Here is a 22,106-nt window from a genome sequence, read left to right on the forward strand (position 1 = left end):
CTGTGAGGCCTCCTAATGACAGCTCCCATTCTCTGTGATTTCTCCACCTTCTCTAACTGGACAACCTCATGCTCAGGTAGGACAGTTTATCTGAGTGAGACCTTCAGTTGTGCGCCATTCTGTATTATTTGTACACCACCCTGGTGTGATCATCTCATCTTACCGCCTTGACAGTTTACTCTTTGAGGCCAGGTTGGTTTGGGGTTTTGCCTTCAGTGGAGGGCCCCACAGCATACCCTTGTTATGCCATGATCAAGAAGCTGCAGGCTCAAGAGGGCTCTGATGTGAAAAGGTTTGTAACGAATCCACCAAGTGCTGGAGAGAGCTGCATAGGGCAGTGATGTGGTAAAAATGGGGCTTGGGAAGGGAAGCTGGGGAGTAGAGAGGGGAGATGAGCAAGCCAGCCCCCAGGGGCCTCCCAGCAGGGATGCGGCAGGTCTGAAAGGGCCCTGCAGCAGGCAGTGTCCTCCGGCTCTTTCCGTATTTCCATGTTCATCTCAATCGTTTCTCCACCAGCCCCTCCCCAGGGCAGCCAGCTGCACTGGCTTCTTCACATCTCTGAGGCCGCTTTATAGCTTTTGCACCTGTTCCCATGGCCTCACATCTCCCCGCTCGCCTCTCCAAGTTACCTCTAGTTCATTCTTCAGTGCTCAACTGAAACGCCAGTTTCACGCAGGATTATTCCCTGGCACTCCAGACTACGTTAGGTCCCCTTGTTGGGCAAAAATAAATAAGTTAATTAATTTTGTAATTAGTTGTCATTAGGCTGTGCTAGAACAAAAGCTCCTTGAAGACAGACAGACGTGTGCGTGTTTGGTTCTCGGCTCCCTCCCCGGTGCCAGGCACAGCACTGGGACCGTGTGTCTCCAGCACGTCCTTGTGAGGAGCTAAGTGAACAAGAGGTGGCAGCGTGGTCGCTCTTCTGGCCCAGCTAACTCTGCGGGGCTTCGAGCTGTCGCTTACTTTGGGCAACAGACACTTGAGTGGATGTAATTTGACCTTGAGGAAATCTGGGAGAGTCGGCGAGCGTTCTGAGGGACTGGTCCTGCTGAGCCTCTATTTTCAGGCAGAGGGACCTATGTGTTCATATTTCCCAGGTGGAAAATGCTGTGCTTAATCTCAAGTGCTATAAAATAATAATTACTTTTAAAAGTTGCGGTGAAACGCACATAACTTAAAACCTTTACCACGTTAATCATTTTTGAGAGTCGGGTTTCGGTAGTGTTGAGTATATTCATGTGGTTGTGCAACGAATCTCCAGAGCAGTTTTCGTCTTGCAAACCTGGAACTCTGTATTCGTTGAACAGCGTCTCCCCGGATCCCCCCTCTCCTGAGTGCCTGGTAAGCGTCATGTTACTTTCCCTTTCTGTGAATTTGATTCCTGTGTCATGTAAGCATAATCACACAGTACTTGTGTGTGTGTGTGTGTGTGTGTGTGTGTGTGTGTGATTGCTTATTTCCCTTAGCATAATGTCCCCTAGATTCATCTGGGTTGCAGCGTGTATCAAAATTTCCTACCATTTTAAAGGCCGAATAGTATTTCACTGTATAAATGGGCCACATTTTGTTTATTCATCTTTCCACAGGCACTTGGGTTCCTTCCATGTCTCGTTATTGTGAATAATGCTTCTGGGAACATGGATGAGCAAATATCTCTTTGAGACCTTGCTTTCATTTTTTTTTTTTTTTTTTTTTGGGTGGAAATAGAATTGCAGGATCATATGGTTATTCTATTTTTAACTTTCGGAGGAACTGCCATACTGTTTTCCATAAATAATAACTTTTTAAGATAAAAAAAAATATAGCAACTTACCATATGGTAGCTCCTTCCCAGTAATCGTCCCCTTGCAGGATTATTCATTTATTCTGAGAATCCTGCCATAGATGCTGGTCGTCTCAGATGTTTCTTCGAGAGGCGTCTTTGGAGTTTCTCATGCTGACATAGGAGAGCAGGGGCCATCAGTTGTACTTTATATCATACTTTACAGGTTTTTGAGGTGATTTTGTGGAAAAAATCACAGTTTATGCGGGACAGCAGGCATCCACACGGATGGTTTTGTTAAGCTCCGCAACAGTCCTGAAGTAGGTCAGCCCCTTTCCAGTCTCCTCACCACTCCGTCCAGACTCCTGTGCACACTGGTGACCTTGTGGAGTGCAGACACCAGCTTTTCCCTTCCACACTTACACAGCCTTCTCCGCCCTTTCTTCATGATGAAGATCGAATCCCTAAGCCTGTGGTGTGTGACACCCTTCCTGTGGTACCGCTGTGCCCCCCTGGAGTGTGCCTTGTGTCTCTTCCTGGAAGGCTCTGTGGTTTCACGTGGGCTGCCTTGTGCCTGTCCTTCCTCAGTATCCTTCCCAGTTCTCACAGAGAGCAGCTTGCCCTGGAACGTTCTCCCCGGCTTCTCACCCCCGCCTCTCGGGCCAGGTGCACTGCAGTGGGCCAGAGTTACAGCACTGGGCACTCCACCTTGTACCTGTCTCCTCCTCTATCTCGACTTTGAACTCTGTGAGCATAGGGACTAGGTTTCTATCTCTGTGTTTGGTGCAAGGTAATCACATATATATTTATGGGGCTAAGTAGTGGTTTTCAGTGAGCAGACCAAGTCTGCAACCCCTCCTGGGACATTTGGCAATGTCTGGAGACAATTTTGGTTTTCACACTCAAGGATTTGCTACTGGAACCGGGGCCAGGGATGCCTCTACCTTCTGCGGTGCACAGGACAACTCCCACAACAGAGAATTACTCAGCCCAAGATGTCAATAGCACTGGGGTTGAGAAACTCTAGGCTCAAAGAAGGAGGTTGATCGTTATATAATATCAGTGGGTGATGTCCGTGACTCTAGTGGCCTTCACTGCAGTGTGATATTGTCTACTCCTTATATTATTGTTAAGTAGGTCCACTTCTTCTAGACTGGGAGAGATAACTGCCCCCAAGAAGCATTGGCAGTTTTTGTAAGGAGCATTTTGAGGTCCATCTCAATGACATTATCACAGTGGCATTTCAATTAAATGTCACAGTAGCATTTAAGGAGTGGGGGCCAGACATGCTGAACATACTGTGCAATGACTGATTGTAGTCTTTTCATATAGTTGATTTTGAAGAATATTGCTTAAGAATGAAGAAATGTAATATTTTGATCCATTGCATTTAAATATTAACTGAAACACACTTGAAATTTCATGACACTAAACATTTTTCCTATCATTTGGGTCTTGAGGGTACTTAAAATTCCTTATGAACAATGAAGGTACAAGTTTAGATTTATGTATCAAATATAGAATTGATCAGTTATAGTTTACATTTTGTAAACTTTTACATTATTAAATTCTTATTTTATTTTTAAATGTTTACTTATTTTGAGAGAGAGATAGAGTGCATCTATCTGTCTTTAGATAGAAGGAGGAGAAGAGAGGAAGGGAGAGAGAATCCCAGTCCACGCTGACATCACAGAGCCCGAGGCGGTGCCCAATCCCACAAACTGTGAGATCCGGACCTGAACCCAAATCAAGAGTCAGACGCTTAACCGATTGAGCCAGATACCCCTAAATTCTCATTTTAAATTCAAAATCACACATTTCTTTCTGTTAGGCAACAATGACATTGATATTCAATGAGATCCACACTCAATATCGGTACAGATTCCCGGTTGAGATTATCATTGCGTCGAGATTGACATCTCTTTGCCTTCAATGAGTTTACTGATTGGTTCATCCTGTTGAGGTCAGTGAACATTAAACATGTAAATGAAATGTTACTTCTTACTGTGACCATCTGAAATGGAAAAGACAACATGTATCTAGATTTCTTGACTGTACTAGGCATTCATTGATTAAGCGGTCCACCACGAATATTCTTTTTTTTAACGTTTATTTATCTTTGAGACAGAGACAGAGCATGAACGGGGGAGGGTCAGAGAGAGAGGGAGACACAGAATCTGAAGCAGGCTCCAGGCTCTGAGCTGTCAGCACAGAGCCCGACGCGGGGCTCGAACTCACGGACTGTGAGATTATGACCTGAGCCGAAGTTGGACGCTTAATCAACTGAGCCACCCAGGTGCCCCCACCATGAATATTCTTTACGAGAAGAGGAGAGAGAGAGACCGAGGATTAGGTAATTGCAGATACCAGCTTTCTAAGTGGTTTTCAGAGCATTCCAGCCTACACAGATTCCCATTTTCATGCCCCTGCCTCAAATCTACCTCTGCAACCTTTGGCTGTTTTTCCATCTTATCGTTGCCTGTAGTACGGCCTTGACCATCCATACTTTTGCCACTTCTCTATCCAGTGTTTCCCCCAGGAAAGCCACACACAAAGGAAGAGGCCCAGGAGCTCAAAGAGCAGATCTGATAGACCGACAGCAGACCCCAAAGCAGTCAAGTCGTAGGCCTAAGAGAACGTGTTCCATTCGTTTTCCTCCGAAGGATAGAGATAGGAGTAAGGCTGTCTTTGGAGAACCGGTCAGATTTCTCGATTCCACGCACCTCATCATTTAAAAATATTGGCAAGGCTGGCCTACTTCTGAGGGTACCACAGGGAGGGCTCCCTCCATGTTCTGTCAGGAGTTTGACATGCTCGCTTGCCTTCTCACACGTCTCTGCCTCTGGCCTTCTCGACCGCATGCCCGGTACCCACAGGACTGCTGAGCTCGTTCCCGTTTCTGTACAAAATCCACAGTTCCAGGTTTTCTGAGAAAGTTTTAAATGGAGTTTTTGTTGTTTTCTCATAATGGAAATTCACAAAATAGGTAAAGAACTGTGATTCAGGAGGTGAAAACCTGTCAACTCCTTCGTGTATTTAAATGCAGAGAAATGATTGTACTTCTCCATCTTGTGGCCTGATTTTCCCCTCCAAGGGAGTTACAGTTTCCTTCGATAGGACCCCAAATCCTACCTGAACGAAGTCATTGGAACTAATGCCTCGGCCCAACACTCTGCATTTGTGTATCGAATGAATGAATGAATGAATGAGGAATGGACGGCCGGATGGACAAAGCTCTTCTAGGTTGACAAAACGGATGAATAAGATGGGATCTCTCTTATCTCTGAAGCAGATAAGACACCTCAGTCTGGACCCTGTCTTTTGGGAATAACCTAGGGTCTTCTAATAGTCAAGCCCTGGTTAGGCTTCCGGAAACATGAACTAGGAGCTTCTGAAGCCTGTGTCTGCCCCAGATGGCATGAATACCCACACTGGGCATTTCCTTGCAGCCAGAGGGAATATACTGGCATACAACAGGACTGTCGAGCACTCCTTGATGGTATATAAATGGCAAAAACCAGTGCGAATGCTACGGTTGGGAGATTAATGCCTTATTTGTTAGGCCACATATTCTGTGTAAAAACATTTTCTAAATTACTTGAAGCTTAACCTTAAAGCGGGAAAACTCAATTTACTTTAACTACATTCATAGTTTTACATTCCCCTGCCTTCTCTGATAGTATATTGAGTATCGTTGAACGTTTTCTTTGTACTTCTGGATATCTTATTATGTTTTTGTAGCGATGTCCCCAGAGATGACTGAGTCGTGTTTGTGTCTCAAAAAATGACCATACAAGTGACAGGCCTTTTCATAGTTTTTTTTTTTATACTTTTCCAACACTATGCTGTCATTTATTATGTTTTGCTACGTTATTGTGGTTACTTCTATTCCCTCCTCCTCCTCTGTCCTCCTGCCTCCCCCCTCCCACTTCTCTTCCTTCTCCTTCTTTCTCTTCTTCTCCTTCTTCTTTCCTATCCCGCCTTCTAATTTCTGTTATGGCCGGGATACCAAATTTGTTAGACTTATTAGACGCCACGTAAATATGCCTAGAGTAAGAGTACAAAGCTTCCAACCCATTCTCTGAGTGAGTTGCCTTCCAGTCAAGGTCATAACCTTTATGCATAGACTTGATGGCCCAATAAATAGCACCTCCTTTCTTCTGAGCCACTTGAGGGAGACAGGGAGTCAAGCAGATGGAGTTCAGGGATCACCTTTATTACAAAGGAAGCTATTATTTGAACATGTGTTGTATCTGCAGGGAGGTAGACTTCCTAATTGTGAGCTGCGGCATTATGGAGCCTCACTTAGCTGTCAGGAGTGGTTGGAAAGAATTGGGCCTCTCTGACTTGGGACTGATGCTGGAGACCTTGCAGTATGGAGGGAGGCCACCCCAACCCACACCTGCTTGGTCAGGGCTGGCCCCTGGGACAGAAGGGAAGGCACGTCCATTTCCTGTTCCCCCAAATACTGGTCAGAAATCACTGAGGAAGGAGTTAGGAGCACAGAGAGGTCAGCTGTGTTTCCTCTCCTGGAAACCATAGGAGTGGAGAGGAGTTTCTCTCTAACAGTTATGTGTTTTGACTGCCCAGAAGATATTTACACTTTTTTTTTTCCTTCTGAGTCCTTGGTTCTCTGTCAGGTCATGGAAGTAGCTAGGTAAGTACCTTTCAGATGACAGGAGATATATGTACTTGTCACCTTGGAAGTATAACCCATTCTGTGCTTCAGCTTCTTCATTTTTAAGGTGAAAAAAAATTATTTCCAGAAGCCTTCTTCAAAATTAGTTTGTGAAAGTAGATCAGTGAGGAATCTTTATAAGATATACATTAAAAAGGGTTGAACCCCCGAGAGTGCCCTTCTTTATGTCTGTACACTGAAACCCTCAGGAGTGGTTTATTCTCACTGGACACTGGCGTGATTTATAGGTAGTCCTCACTCAGCAGATTATTGATCTCTCCAGGCTACTCAAGAAATGGAAAACAATAACCCATTATCTTGAAGTTAAAAACCAGAGTGGTATAAAATGGCACAGCTACTATAAAAACAGCACAGAGTTTCCTCCAAAAATGAAACAGAGAATTGCTGTATAATCCAGCAATTTCACTTCTGGATATATGTCCAAAGGGATGGCAAGCAGGGTCTTGAAGAAATATTTGCACACTCACGTTTAGAGCAGCACTATTCACAACTGAAGGGTAAACAACCCAAGTGCCCATCGACAGATGAATGGATAAACAAAATGTGTAATGAGTGATAATGCGATATTATTCAGCCTTATAAGGGAAAGAAATTCTGACCCATGGTACAACATGGCTGAACTGAGGACATTATGCTAGGGGAAATAAGCCAGTCACAAAAGGATAAATACCGTATGATTCCAATGATGAGGTATCTAAAAGAGTCAAATTCGTAGAGACAAAAATAGAAACTTGGTTGCCAGGACTGGGGGAGGGAGAAATGGGGAATTACTATTTAATGGGTATAAACTTTCAGTTTGGGAAGACGAAGAAGTTCCAGAGATGGTGGTGAAGGATGTACAACAATGTGAATGTACTTAATGTCACTGAACTGTACGCTTAAAAATGGTTAAGATGGTAAATTTTATATTTACACATATTTTACCACAATAAAAAAAAAGTGGGTACACCCTGTGAGAGAGGCTGAGCTATGAACCTGAAGGAACAGCAGTGGCTTCCATCTGGGGGAACTGTGAGTGGTCTGGGTGTTCACTCAGACACATCTAGATGGCACCAAATTCCAAGAAATCCAGTTTTGTGAGCCGTGCGAATGACTACACTTGTAATTGCTTAGCTGGTAACAGCATGTTGTTTTTCATGAAATTATGTCAGAAAAAGTTTGGTCAAATGAGTTCTTATACCTCTAGTTATCTTAATAATGTGTCAGAGAACCACATACAGCTTTTCTTTGGCCAGGGATATAATTTTGAAAAAGCGTTGCCTCCTATTGGTAATTAGAATGTGTTAAAATGATAAGTTCATGGAAACAAGGAAAAAAATTATTCAAAATCTGAATATACCTAATATGGAGGGAGGTGGGGGAAGTCTGATATAAATTAAAAGCCAATTAAAACTGATCATCCATGACACATCTCTTCCTAAGCCCTCCTTCTCTCCTTGCGTTCTTACGTGTAAGGACAGAAAATCCTACCTAGGAGCTGGGGGTCTTTTGGGGATTGAGCACAATGATGTCAGCAGTAAAATGGCCTTGAAAGTGATTTTCAGTGACGTCTCTGGAAGTGTAGAATTGGAGGAGCCCCCGCAGAGCTTGATTATATGGCATTAAAAAGGGGATATTTGGGAGGATTCTGGGTTCTGTTTGCAGGGTCTACTGAAGGAAGAGATTTTAAAGGAGAGCAGGGTATTTTGGGAGGAAGAATGTGCCATCTGTAGCATATTGTAAAACCTTTTCTCTCTCCCTGGAAATTTTCAGTAAAATATCTGTCTTTCACTATGGCCTGGTGGCGTCTATGGGCTTTTTGGGGATGTGACTAAGTGTCGGTGGTCCTTCATAGAGGACGAGACAAGGGCCTTTTCTCACCTGGGTTGCAAACTACATGCTAAACCTCATTGTAATTTCTTGCCTTCTCTTAACTTCAACACTGCCAAGCCAATGCTATATAGTCCATATTTATGAAGGTAAACTAAAAAGTAATACCTCTTCTTATTGTGGCAAGTCACTTTTTTCCAAATGAATTTTCTCCAATATCCATATGTAATCTTTTCTCTCTCACCTTTGCTAAGCATTCTCTTCTCAATGCCTGATGTTCCCCCTCCCCCCATTTATTTCTAATATAATTTGAATGGAAGCTTTCTGGTGGAAATGGAACCCCCAGTATTAGGTTCCTAGTGTTAGCTGCCACAGCAGGCAGAACCCCTAATCTCAGTGGTCTAATGAATCACAGGGTTATTTCTCACTTGTAGTACATGTCTGTCTCGGGTCTGTTAGGGCCTTGTTCCAGAGTCACCCAGGTATCCAAGCAGAAGGAAGATCTGCCGTCTTGCACATGGATCATCTAGAAAACACGGTCTCTGAGATTGCCTACTAAAGAGAAGAGGGAGATGAGGGAGGCACCTAGCTCAAAATTGTCTAGGCTTAGAAGTGACACCTGCCACTTCTCATCATAGTCCAGTGGTCCAAAGTAGTCGCATGGCTCTAGCCTGACTGCAAGGGAGGCTGGGAAATGCAGGAGACCACATGGGGTACTTAGTGAGCACGAATTTCTTTCTTACTAATCAGAGTACTATGAAGCCCAAGTTACATTATAATTTAAACAACTTTTGAATATAATTTGTGTATGATAGTATGCTAATCTATTCTCAGGACATTTGTTGGGTTTTATTCTTCCTTTATCAGTTTCTTTAAACTCACTGTCTAGCTTCTGCCTAAATTTTTTAGACCTGAAATACAGAGACATGTTATGAAAAAGTGCTGGGGACCATTAGTGGCCCCTATCACTCTTTCTCTGTTTTTAAACTTCTATGTTGCTTGAGGTTCATACAGTTTCTCATCAGGAGGTATATGTGTAAATGTGAAACCTATCTGCTTCCAGGTGGGGAACCTGACTTTCCCTGTCTCCCTTATCTATCTATCTATCTATCTATCTATCTATCTATCATCTATATTTGTTTTACTTAATCTTTAATTCACTTATTTATTAATTTATATTTATTTGTGGACTTTTTTTCCCATGGAGTAAAAGCAAGTCAGTGATGGTGAAAATTCTTCACTTTAGCTTTCCTTGTTGGTGATAGTTTTCCTCTTCCTTTATTCTTTTTGTTGGCTATGCTGTTTTGAAATGGTCTTACCTAGATGATGGACTATTATGGGACCATGGGGGGTTATTCAGGGGCTGCTTGGGAGCAGACTTGGGATGGGCCATGTTGTCTACAGGCTCAGCCAGTTCCAGGTCAAAGGAGAGACTATACTCATCACTGGATTTCTTGAGATCCTTCAGCAAGGTGCATTGATGAAAGGGTCTTGCTGTTTCTTGAGGCTGTCCTTGGTAGCGTCTTGAGACACTCTAGGATCTATTTCAATCTCCAAAGATAAGAACGTAGTTTGGCAAGGACTAGAGAACCTGCAGTCGTCCATGGTCCTGGGAGAGAACTAGAAAGGTATGTGGGGGATCCTCCAGGGTGGGACAATTGCATGGATCCCAGTGATTCCTTCTGTTTCTTGAGGGGATTGGACAGAATTGAACTGACCTTCACCATGAACTCCATGCCCAGATCCTTTCACACTGATGTAAATACCCCTTTTACCCTTTTGTAGCTCCTTGCCTGCATCACACCGCTAGGGAAATCCATGGCCTGATGGTGTTAACCCAACAAGAGAGCAGGGAAGGAAGGAAGGGGCCATGACATTAATCTTTCTCCTTCCTTCTTTCTTCTGTTCTCAACAAGGCTTTCTGTGTCTTGTTGAAGGAAACAGCATCTCAAAGGCCTTTCTCCGGCCTTTGCTACACGCAGATGCGTAGGAAGGTCAGTCAGATCAGGCTATGGAAAACAACTAGCTAATAGAGCATGGAAAGTCTCACTGTAACACACCTTCTGTTCTGTGGGATTCCTGCCTGCAGATGAAATGTTGGTCATTAGTGCCAGGATTATAAGCACCTGAGAAACAAGAAACACAAAATTTTTTTTTTTTAATTTTTTTTTTCAATGTTTTTTATTTATTTTTGGGACAGAGAGAGACAGAGCATGAATGGGGGAGGGGCAGAGAGAGAGGGAGACACAGAATCGGAAACAGGCTCCAGGCTCCGAGCCATCAGCCCAGACCCACGGACCCACAGACTCACGGACCGCGAGATCGTGACCTGGCTGAAGTCGGACGCTTAACCAACTGCGCCACCCAGGCGCCCCGAAAAACAAAATTTTTTAAGATAAAGAGATAGCAGCTCTTTTTCCTCAGGTATTGCAACCAGGAACAGTTGTAAAACTAATAAAATTTGAAATCTTGCCCAGTTTATGTTTCATAAGTAGTCCCACAATGCTTTCAGATTTAAAACAAAAGATAATCCTCCAAACGGATACATTTTCTCTTTCTCTTCTCTTCTTTAGGCTTTTCCTCCAAATGCCATCACTGTATTTTTTTACTGCAGTTCAGTGACTATATTCTTCACAATCATCAAATTGGTCAGCTATCGCCTACACCTCATGTTTGATAAAGGAGAAGTAATTCAGCAGAGGCCCTCCAAAAAGAAAGAAAAGCCAAGTAAAGACAAAGAGGCCAACAAGGAACACGTGACTAATCACAAAAATCAAAGGTAACATTTCTGTTGATGTGGCAGTTCATAATTTAAATGTTTCACCATTGGTGAAAATGTTTTCCATTTATTAGCTATTTGTGAAAATACACCAGTATAGGCAGACACAAATCTGTACATTTTTCTTCTATTGAACCATACACTTAAGCCTAAAATTGATACTGATAATCAAGACGATTTAACTATTAACATGACCTTATACCATGCTCCACAGTTCATTTGCATTAGGCTTAACAGAGCAAAGTATTTCACTTCAGCATTTTTATCTCATCATTTAAATGCTTAGTGCATGCCAGAGTATTTTCAAAAAGAACACTGGTGTTTATTAATATAGAAGTCATACGTTGCATGAAACTGAAATATTAAAAATGATTCTTGAGTGTCATTGTCACTTTTCTCGCCCTTATTTCTGATAGTTCCTTAGGAGAGCATGTCTTATTTTTTTTCTAAATATTTTTTAACGTTTATTTACTTTTGAGAGACAGAGAGAGACAGGGCATGAGCAGGGGAGGGGCAGAGAGAGGGGGAGACCCAGAATCCGAAGAGGGCTCCAGGCTCCGAGCTGTCAGCACAGAGCCTGACGTGGGGCTCGAACCCACAAACCTCGAGATCATGACCTGAGCTGAGTCGGACGCTTAACCGACTGAGCCACCCAGGAGCCCCGAGCATGTCTTATTTTAAAGTAATATTTATTATTCTCCCTTAAAAACAAAATTTGAGAAGTGTCTATTCATGTTTTCTGCCCATTTCTTCACTGGGTTATTTGTTTTTCGGGTGTGGAGTTTGGTGAGCTCTTTATAGATTTTGGACACTAGCCCTTTGTCCGATATGTCATTTGCAAATATCTTTTCCCATTCCGTTGGTTGCCTTTTAGTTTTGTTGCCAAAATCTATAAAGAGCTCACCAAACTCCACACCCGAAAAACAAATAACCCAGTGAAGAAATGGGCAGAAAACATGAATAGACACTTCTCTAAAGAAGACATCCGGATGGCCAACAGGCACATGAAAAGATGTTCAACGTCGCTCCTTATCAGGGAAATACAAATCAAAACCACACTCAGATATCACCTCACGCCAGTCAGAGTGGCCAAAATGAACAAATCAGGAGACTATAGATGCTGGAGAGGATGTGGAGAAACGGGAACCCTCTTGCACTGTTGGTGGGGATGCAAATTGGTGCAGCCGCTCTGGAAAGCAGTGTGGAGGTTCCTCAGAAAATTAAAAATAGACCTACCCTAGGACCCAGCAATAGCACTGCTAGGAATTTACCCAAGGGATACAGGAATACTGATGCATAGGGGCACGTGTACCCTAATGTTTATGGCAGCACTCTCAACAATAGCCAAATTATGGAAAGAGCCTAAATGTCCATCAACTGATGAATGGATAAAGAAATTGTGGTTTATATACACAATGGAATACTACGTGGCAATGAGAAAGAATGAAATATGGCCTTTTGTAGCAACGTGGATGGAACTGGAGAGTGTGATGCTAAGTGAAATAAGCCATACAGAGAAAGACAGATACCATATGGTTTCACTCTTATGTGGATCCTGAGAAACGTAACAGAAACCCATGGGGGAGGGGAAAGAAAAAAAAAAAAAGAGGTTAGAGTGGGAGAGAGCCAAAGCATAAGAGACTGTTAAAAACTGAGAACAAACTGAGGGTTGATGGGGGGTGGGAGGGAGGGGAGGGTGGGTGATGGGTATTGAGGAGGGCACCTTTTGGGATGAGCACTGGGTGTTGTATGGAAACCAATTTGACAATAAACTTCATATATTGAAAAAAAAAATAAAAACAAAATAAAAACAAAATTTGTACACAATGACGATTACACAATGGGATCTAGGAAAGGGAATTGTTTGGGGACTGCTACCCAGTCATAGTTCTGTTTGATAACATCACTGCTCTTGTGTTTCTCACATGGGTTAGCAGCACCAGGCAGATTAACAATGGCAAAAGGGAAGAGCCTCACCAGAACCTCTCCACGCCTCCCCTCCGCTGCAGCTCCAGAGGGCAGAGCATAAACTCTCAGCACTCATCTGGGCCACTGGTCAGTGTGTGTTTTTCTGTTTCACACTGTTCTTGTTGTGTAGTGTTGATCCTGCCTGGACGGGAACGTGCAGGGGTATTGCACGTTCAATACAGTTCAATACAATACAGTCAGTACTGCCCCCATGCTGTGGCTGACCGCATCTCAGGGTGTGGAAATGACCCCTGGGGAGCCCTTGGAGCCCGAGATAAACATCCAGTCTCATGCTGGAAGCACAACATTGGCCTCCTCTGCCGGCCGCCCCACCTGCCGGGCCTGCCACTCTGGCCAGAAGAACCTGTCGGCAGACCTTGACCTCCTTCTCTGCTCCTGTCTGTCATTCATCTGAATCACCATATTTGCAGTGTCCTCCCCTGGAATCAACTGCACTACCCCACATGTCCACATTGAATCACGCCTGTCTCTTGGGCAGTCACTAAATCCCCTTCGCTCCAGACTAACTTTATTGGGCTGTATTCGCGGGTAGCATACCGTAGCCCCTTTCTCTCTCTCCTTTTCACTTTCTTAATTATCAAATGCCCTTTTATCACAGTACAGTGGTCTTGCTTGGGCGTCTACACTTACCTAGATTTTGTATTCGTTTCTGCTCTCCATTTTATTAGACGCTGAAGCAGAGCAGACACTGTGTAGTCTCTTCCCCACGTGCCATTTGGGAAGACAGTAACGGCTGCTTCAGGGGTCCGCTGACTGCCCAGAGATGGGCACCAAGCTGAGTCATGGATTGATTTTTTTTTGTTCTTCTGTTTGTCTAGGAGTTGCCGGCACAGGAAACGGTGGAGGATCTCAAAGGTAGAGTGTTCATTACCGCCATTTAATATTTCATCACAGCATTAGCTTCAGGGAAGTGAAAAAGAATTCTTGTAAAACAGAATGCCAGTGAATTAATTCAAAGTAAGAACTGTACCTAAGAAGGCGTAGTTCTAGTTCAACTTCATTTCTCTCACTCTTACTTTTCATTATTTCTCATGAGAATTTGTGCATCATTTCTGCATCTAAATTGTAATATTTCATCGATCGTATGTCATTGTGCTTTCTCCAGTCTGCGTTTATTTCATGTGGCTCAGAACAGCAGATAGAAAACAGGATCAGTTCATCATTGATTTTCAAGCTTTTTATTGTAGTACTTCCATTGAAAAATGACAGAGGAAATTATAGAGTGTTCCAGGGACTGCATTTCCTTCAAGTTACGAATTTTGTTTCTGGGAATTTTCTTTTAAGCCCCCAGATCTGTTTCACTTTTTTACAAAGATTTCATTTTCTTATCTTTTGATTGTTTTCAGAAAACTCAGAAAAGAGCTTTTGGAGGCCCGAATTAACTACTTCCTTTCTCTGCAATTCTATTTTTTTGGAGTGCTACTACAAAGAGAAATTTATGCCCTATTTAAGTTTTGAAAGTAGCATAAAATTTTATCTTCGGTAAAACAGCTGAAATTAGCACTTGGGTCTGAAAACCTGAAATTAAGTTTATTTTTTCATCACTCAGCTAAATTCCATGAGAATATGTAAGGGATTTTTTGAATTCTTTTTACTATGTTACTACTACCGAAAAGAAGTGAGTGTTAACTTAGGTTTCAAATATTTTAGTTACAAAGTTTCATGACAGTGTTATTTGTGTTATTTTATGTCCATTTACACACACACACACACACACACACACACACACACATTTTTGTCATTTTAGGCTACTTATTCCAGATCAAGCTTACTGTTGCTATTAATGCCATTACTTTATATTTTCAGTATTTGTTCTGGCCCTTTTTAACCTCACCATTCTAACTGAAACAATTCCTTCCTTCCTTCCTTCCTTCCTTCCTTCCTTCCTTCCTGGTAGTAGGAATTGCAGTAGAGACTTTGCATGCATGATGAATGAAATTCTGAGTCATAACAAGTAAAATGTACAGGTTATGTTTAGATCCACACCTGACTGCTAAATCCAATGTGTTTTCAACAACACTGCACTAAAGCAATTTTTTTTTTCTAGACCAATCTCATAATACACTATCCTAGTATTCAATTCTTTTTGTTGTTAAAAGGCACGGTAGTGTTGTTTATTTTTTTAACAGGTCTATTGAGATATAATTCAGATGCCATGCAATCCACTCATTCTAAGTATACAATTTAATGGCTTTTAGTATATTCACAGAATTGCATATCCGTCATCATAATCAATTTTAGAATATTTTCCTTACCTTGAAGTGAAACCACGCTTAGCCACACTCCTCAATCACCCCACGTTCTCCAGGCTCAGGCCACCACTAATCTTCTTTCTGTCTCTATGAATTTGCCCATTCTGGACATTTCATACAGCGTGGTCTCTTGTGACTGGCTCCTTTCACTTAGCATAACGTTTCCAGGGTTTATCTATGTTGTAGCTTTGTATCATTGCTTCATTTCTTTTTATTGCCAAGTAATATTCCATTCAGTGGCTGTACCACATTTTGTTTATCATTCATCAGTTGATGGACTTTGTGTTCTTTCCCCTTTTGGGCTGTTATAAATAATGCTTCAGTGAACATTCATTGGGCCAGTTTTTGTGTGGACATGTGTTTTCATTTTCTTGGATATGTACCTAAGAGTGGCATTGCCGGGTCACGTAGTTACTCTGTTTCATCATTTGAGGATCTACCAGATTGTTTTAGAAAGCAGGTGTATCAGTTTACATTCCCACCATCAATACATGAAGGTCACAATTTCTCCATGTCTTTCCTGACACTTGTGATTGTCTGTATGTTTGATTATAGCCATTCTAGTGAGTATGAATGGTGTCTCACTTTGGCTTTGATTTACATGAAATTAGTTATTTTTCTAATGCCTAATGATATTGATGTTGTCACCATCATTATCTTTAGAGAAATGTCTATTCAAGTCCTTTGCCCAGTTTTTAAAAACTTTTAAAATGTTTATTCATTTATTTTTGAGAAAAAGAGAGAGAGAGAGAGAGAGAGAGAGAGAGAGAGAGAATCCCAAGCAGGCTCCATGCTGTCAGCACAGAGCCTGATGCGGGGCTCAAACTCACAAACCATTAGATCATGACCTGTGCCGAAACCAAGAGTCGGATGCTTAACCGACTGAGCCACCCAGGTGTCCCCTATTTGCCCAGTTTTTATTCAGATTGTCTTTCTATGGTAAGTTGTAAGAATTCTTTATATATTTTATTTTATTTTTAACTTTTTAAACATTTATTTATTATTGAGAGACAGAGAGAGATAGAGTATGAGCATAGGAGGGGCAGAGAGAGGAGAAGACACAGAATCTGCAGGAGGCTCCAGGCTCCGAGCTGTCAGCACAGAGCCCGACATGGGGCTCAAACTCACAAACTGCGAGATCATGACCTGAGCTGAAGTCGGACGCTTAACCGGCTAAGCCACCCAGACGCCCCCTTTATAAATTTTAGATATGAGTCCCTGATCAGATATAGTTGCAAATATTTTCTCCCAGTCTGTCGGTTGTCTTGTCACTTTGTTACTGGGGTCCTTTAAAATGCTGAAGTTTTTAATTTTTATGAAGTCTACTTTACTGTTTTGTTGTTATTATTGTTGTTGCTTGGGCTTTTTGTGTCACGTATAAGAAACCATTGCTGAATCCAAGTTCATGAAGATTTATTCCTGCTTTATTCTAAGAGTTTTACGGTTTTAGCTCTTATAATCAGGTCTGTGATCTGTTTTGAATCAATTTTTGTGTATGATGTGAGGTAGGGGTCCAACTTAATTCTTTTGCACATGTTTTTTGTTGTCCTAGGATCATTTATTGAACAGACTGTTTGCTCCCCATTAACTTGTGTTGGCACCGTGCTGAAAATCAGTTGACCATACATGTAAAAGTTTATGTTGGACTTTCAGTTCTATTCTTTTGGTCTATATATCTATCATTATGCCATTATCAGACCATCTTGATTGTAGTAGCTGTGTAACAAGTTTTGAAACTGGGAACTGTGAGTCCTCTAACTTATTTTGGCTATCCTGGGTCTTCTACATTGCCATGTGACCTATCAATTTCTGTAAACAATATATCTGGGATATTGATAAGGATTTTATTAAATCTGTGGATAAATTGGGGAAGAATTGCCATCTTAACAATATTGCATTTTCCAGTCCATGAACTTGGGATGTCTTTCATTTATTTAGCTCTTCTTCGAATTCTTTTGACAATGTTTTGTAGGTCTTCAGTGTATAAGTCTGGTACCCTTGTTAAATTTATTCCTAAGTATTTTATTTTTTAAATACTCTTATAACTGAGATTGTATTCTTATTTAATTTTACCTTGTTTATTGGTAGTGTATGGAAATAGAATTGATTTTTGCACATTGATTTCATATTGTACAAACTTCCTAAATGTTTATTGGTTGTAATAGTTATTTAGTGGATTCCTTAGGATCTTCTATAAATAGAATGATATCATCTGTGAATAGAGATCCTTTGCTTTTCCTTTTCTAATCTGGTTGCCTTTTTTTTGTTGTTGTTGACTAATTGCTCTGTCTGCAATTTCCAGTACAATGTTTATTGGATGTTATGAGAGTAGATATCATTGCCTTGTTTCTGATCATATGGGGAAAGCATTCAGTCTTTCACCTTTTTATATGATGTTAGATTTGGGTGTTTCATAAATAGCCTGTGTCAGGTTGAGGAAATTCTCTTCTAATTTCAGTTTGTTGAATATTTTTTATCATGAGACGGTACTGGATTTTTGTCAAATGCTTTTTCTGTATGTCTTGACATGATCATATAGCTTTGCCATAGTATCTTTCTTGATGTGTGTGTGTGTGTGTGTGTGTGTGTGTGTGTGTGTGTATTTAGTAATATAGTATGTTTTTTATAGTTAAAGTGTCAAGGATAGAAAACAAATGACTGTTACTGGGTTAGATTTCATTGCTCAGCAATATCTTGGTAGAGTCATTTTAGGCCAACTATTTTTCTTAGTTTTCCAGGTAGGAAATTTATTATTGTCATTTTTACTCAGGATTAAGCAGGCACTGAGGTATGACGTGCTGATGTGTTCCCAAAGACCCATTTATAGGCCATGGTATGGCTTTATTCATTTATGTACAATAAGTTGTAGTTACCAACTTTCTTCCCTTGGCTTTCATGATAGCACACTTTCCTGACTGACTTCCTTCTCAATGTCCTTTGATTTATCCTCCTCTGTTGTTTGACATGTAAAGGCTGGAGTACCCTTGGTCTTGGGCCCCTTTCTCTTCTCTAGATACCAGGTCTTCCTTGGCATCTCACATCTAGCTTTAAATACCATCTGTGAAATGATGGTGAGTAAATCTGTTTCTCCAATTTTGACCTCAATCTGGACTTCTGTCCCAGGCATCCAGTTGCCTACACCTATTTTCCTCCCGGATCAGGTGTCTAATAGTCATATTAAATGGATCACCACCAGATCTCTCAGTGGATGTCTCTAACTCTGTATCTCCTCTGGTTTTGTCCTTATCAGTAAACAGTCCCACCATCAGTCCTGTTATCAAAGCTTTAAAGTCAAGGAGTTTTCCTTGGTTTCTCTTTCCCCCACTACCGTTAGCTTCAGTCCATCAGCAAGTCCTGTCAGTTCGACTCCAAAACATATTTCAAATTTATCTCTTTCTCTCCGTGTCCACCACTACTGCCCTAGTCCAAAACACTGTCATTCATCAGCTGCAGCAGCCTCTTCCCTGGTCTCTCTTCCAATTTTATCGTACCTCACCACAGTCTATCCCTCACGCAGCATGCAGGGTTATTTTTAAAATCCTCGTTCAGATCATGTGCCCCTTGAAAAACTTCTGCTGGATTCACATTATTCTCAGCATAAAATCCACGTGCCACACTTTGGCTTATATTTTGGACCCTGCCAGCCTTGTGGATCTCTCTTCTTCTCATGCTCCCTTTGCTTTTCTGCTCCAGCTTCATGGACTTTCTTTCTCTTCCTCAAACATGCCAAGCAAGTTCCCATCACAGGGCCTTTGCACTAAATCCTTATTTGCTTTAAAACCTAGGGTGCTCTTTCCTCTCGTCTGGTACGTCAGGAAATGGTCCTGTGGGCATACAAATCTGTGCGGTCACAATTGTGTGGTGTGGGAAGTAATGAAACAAAGATGCTTTATGAATGTTTTTTATAGACCCAACCCAAGACCCCGTTCCTCAGGCCCTGCCTGGTGGTTTGGATTCCTCCTGCAATATTTTTATTCATTTTCAACTGTGCACTTGATATTGTGCAGTCATGGAAAGCGTCTCTGATGAGACCACATTCAAGTTTAGATCTGAATGGCAAAGTAAAGGAGCCATACATACAGATAGAGAGGCCATGTGAGGGAGTAGAAGAGCATCAGGTCAGGACTCAGGGGATCTGGGCTCTAGTCGTAGATCTGTCAGTAGTGTGGCGAACTTGGACATGTTTCTAGACACTTCTGTTCTTCTATTTCCATGACAAGGCATCTACTCTGTAGAGTAGGATAACCTGCATAGCGTTGCTACAAACTCAAATAATTTTCACTATCATCATCAACCAACATTCATGAGTGTGGATAAGATAATAGGTTGGTTTCTTTGGAGGATTCAGTGAGCATAAATTGTGGTTGTTTTTCTAGAACACCATGCAGCCCAGTTAGGAAGGTAATTTAAATGTACATTTAAAAAGAGCTACAGTTTAAAAAGTGTATGGTAAATAAAGTTTAGTCCTACAGACATTAATTGCTTAAGGATTTCAGAAGAGAGCTTATTTCTGGTTTAGGTGATCATGGGAAGTAACATGTTGGAGGAGGTTATGAAAAAAGCCTTGAATGGGGTCTCCAGTGGGCGAGGAGAAAGAACAGTCCAGATGGGAGAGATAGGCCCAGAGTTTGTACTAGAGTCAAAGAAAGTCTTCTGACTACAACAGTGTAGTGACTCAATTCTTTCTACCAGAGTGTCCTTGGAGGGAGGGGAGGGGGTGTATATTCCACCTGCTCCAGAGGGTCATAGGCTGAATCAGCCTATGGCAAGGATTAAAAAAATCATGTTATATCTTAAAATGTTTCATTCTTTTTCATCATATGCTCATTTGTTTACATAATAAGGTAATATTTTATATTACCTCAAGAGTTGTATTTATTTTTTTTCCTCTAATATTTAAGTAAATGACAAGTTGCTTATCCTGGCTTTCCTGTGGCTTTGCAGACCCTCGCAATAGACCCCTTGAGCCCCTAGAGAACACTCTTCATGATAGAAGTGAAGGAAAACTGAGGTATTGATTGAATGACCATAAGGCTGGGCAAGAAAGAGAAACCAAAGTATTACCCGAGGGTTTCAAGCTTAAGAGGCTTAGGGAATGGTAGGGTCATTAACAGATATAGGAAGCTGGGAGGATAGAGCTCACTCAGTCACCATCGTAAGTATTGCAGATACAATTTAGAAATGTTTTGGGGCGCCTGGGTGGCTCAGTCAGTTAAGCGTCTGACTTCGGCTCAGGTCATGATCTCGCGGTCCGTGAGTTCGAACCCCGCGTCGGGCTCTGGGCTGACAGCTCAGAGCCTGGAGCCTGTTTCGGATTCTGTGTCTCCCTCTCTCTCTGATCCTCTCCTGCTCATCCTCGGTCTCTCTCTGTCTCAAAAATAAACAAATGTTTAAAAAAATTTTTTAAAAAAAGAAATGTTTTGAAAATTTATGAATCACATCAGAAGTATGAGGTTATCATTGTCCTCAGACCAAGGTGCTAACAAGCCCAGTGCCAAGCCCTTGGCCTACTATTTTCTGCATCTATCCTTCTAGATCCTCATGGCGGCCTTAAGAGTTTGGTATAATTATTCCCATTTTACAGGTAAGAGGTTGAAGACGAGAGCAGTGTTTCTCCCTGGGGCTGTCCTCCCCAGGGAATGTTTGACAGTGTCTGGGGGCATTTTCCATTGTCATGATTGAGGGCACAGTTGCTCCTGACATCAAGTAGGCACAGGCCAGGGATGTTGCTAAACATCTCACAATGCAGAGGACAGCCCCCACCGCAAAGATTTATCTGCTCCCAAGTGAGAACAGAGCCACAGTTGAGGATCTTGGTTTAAAAAAATGTTTTTTAATGTTTGTTTATTTTTGAGAGTGTGGGGGAGGGGCACAGAGAGAGGGAGACACAGAATCCAAAGCAGGCTGCAGGCTCTGAGCTGTCAGCACAGAGCCCGACGCGGGGCCCGAACCCACAAACCGGGAGATTGTGACCTGAGTTGAAATCGGATGCTCAACCAACTGAGCTACCCAGGCATCCTGAGGATCTTGGTTTAGAAGGATTAAGTACCTTGCTCAACGTAACGGATTAAGGATTAAGTACCTTGCCCAAGTACCTTGCCCAAGGTAACATAGCTAGTAAGTAGCAGAGCCAGGACCTTCCTGACAATAAGTCCCAAACATGTTGCTTAAAACATATCATTGTGCCTCCCAAGGTTACAAAACAGCAAAATCTAAAAGTCTGAATTATTATTTTTAAATACCGAGATTTTAAAAACAATTTCAGAGTGGAGGTGATATTTTAAAAATAAGCATCCAGCAATAGCACTATTAGGAATTTATCCAAAGGATACAGGAATGCTGATTCATAGGGGCACACGTTCCCTTATGTTTATAGCAGCGCTTTCAACAATAGCCAAATTATGGAAAGAGCTTAAGTGTCCATTAACTGATGAATGGATAAAGAAGATGTGGTTTATGTACATAATGGAATACTACTTGGCAATGGGAAAGAATGAAATCTGGCCATTTGCAGCAACGTGGATGGAACTGGAGGGTATTATGCTAAGTGAAGTAAGTAAGTCAGCAAAAGACAGATATGTTTTCACTCATATGTGGAATTTGAGAAACTTAACAGAAGACCAAGGGAGAAGAGAAGGGGAAAAAATAGTTTCAAACAGAGAGAGAGGCAGACCATGAGACTCTTAAATACAGAGAACAAATGGAGGTTGATGGGGGGAGCAAGGGAGGGGAAAACGGGTGTTGGGCATTGAGGAGGGCACTTGTTGGGATGACGCTGGGTGTTGTACATAAGCGATGAATCATGGGAATCTACTC

At 41.9% G+C, this 22,106-nt stretch overlaps 1 protein-coding gene across 1 annotated transcript in view; it reads left to right on the top strand.

Moving 5' to 3' along the window:
* The window catches only part of PCNX2 (pecanex 2), a 298,842-nt gene that overhangs the window by 16,597 nt on the left and 260,139 nt on the right, over positions 1–22,106 (top strand). The window contains exons 2-4 of the mRNA XM_042960259.1: positions 10,844–11,049; positions 12,984–13,104; positions 13,857–13,893. Coding sequence (XP_042816193.1) covers positions 10,844–11,049; positions 12,984–13,104; positions 13,857–13,893 — 364 coding nt within the window. The remainder of the gene's footprint in view (positions 1–10,843; positions 11,050–12,983; positions 13,105–13,856; positions 13,894–22,106) is intronic.

This window comes from Panthera tigris, chromosome D2 (assembly GCF_018350195.1).
Source record: "Panthera tigris isolate Pti1 chromosome D2, P.tigris_Pti1_mat1.1, whole genome shotgun sequence".
Taxonomy (NCBI): Eukaryota; Metazoa; Chordata; class Mammalia; order Carnivora; family Felidae; genus Panthera; species Panthera tigris.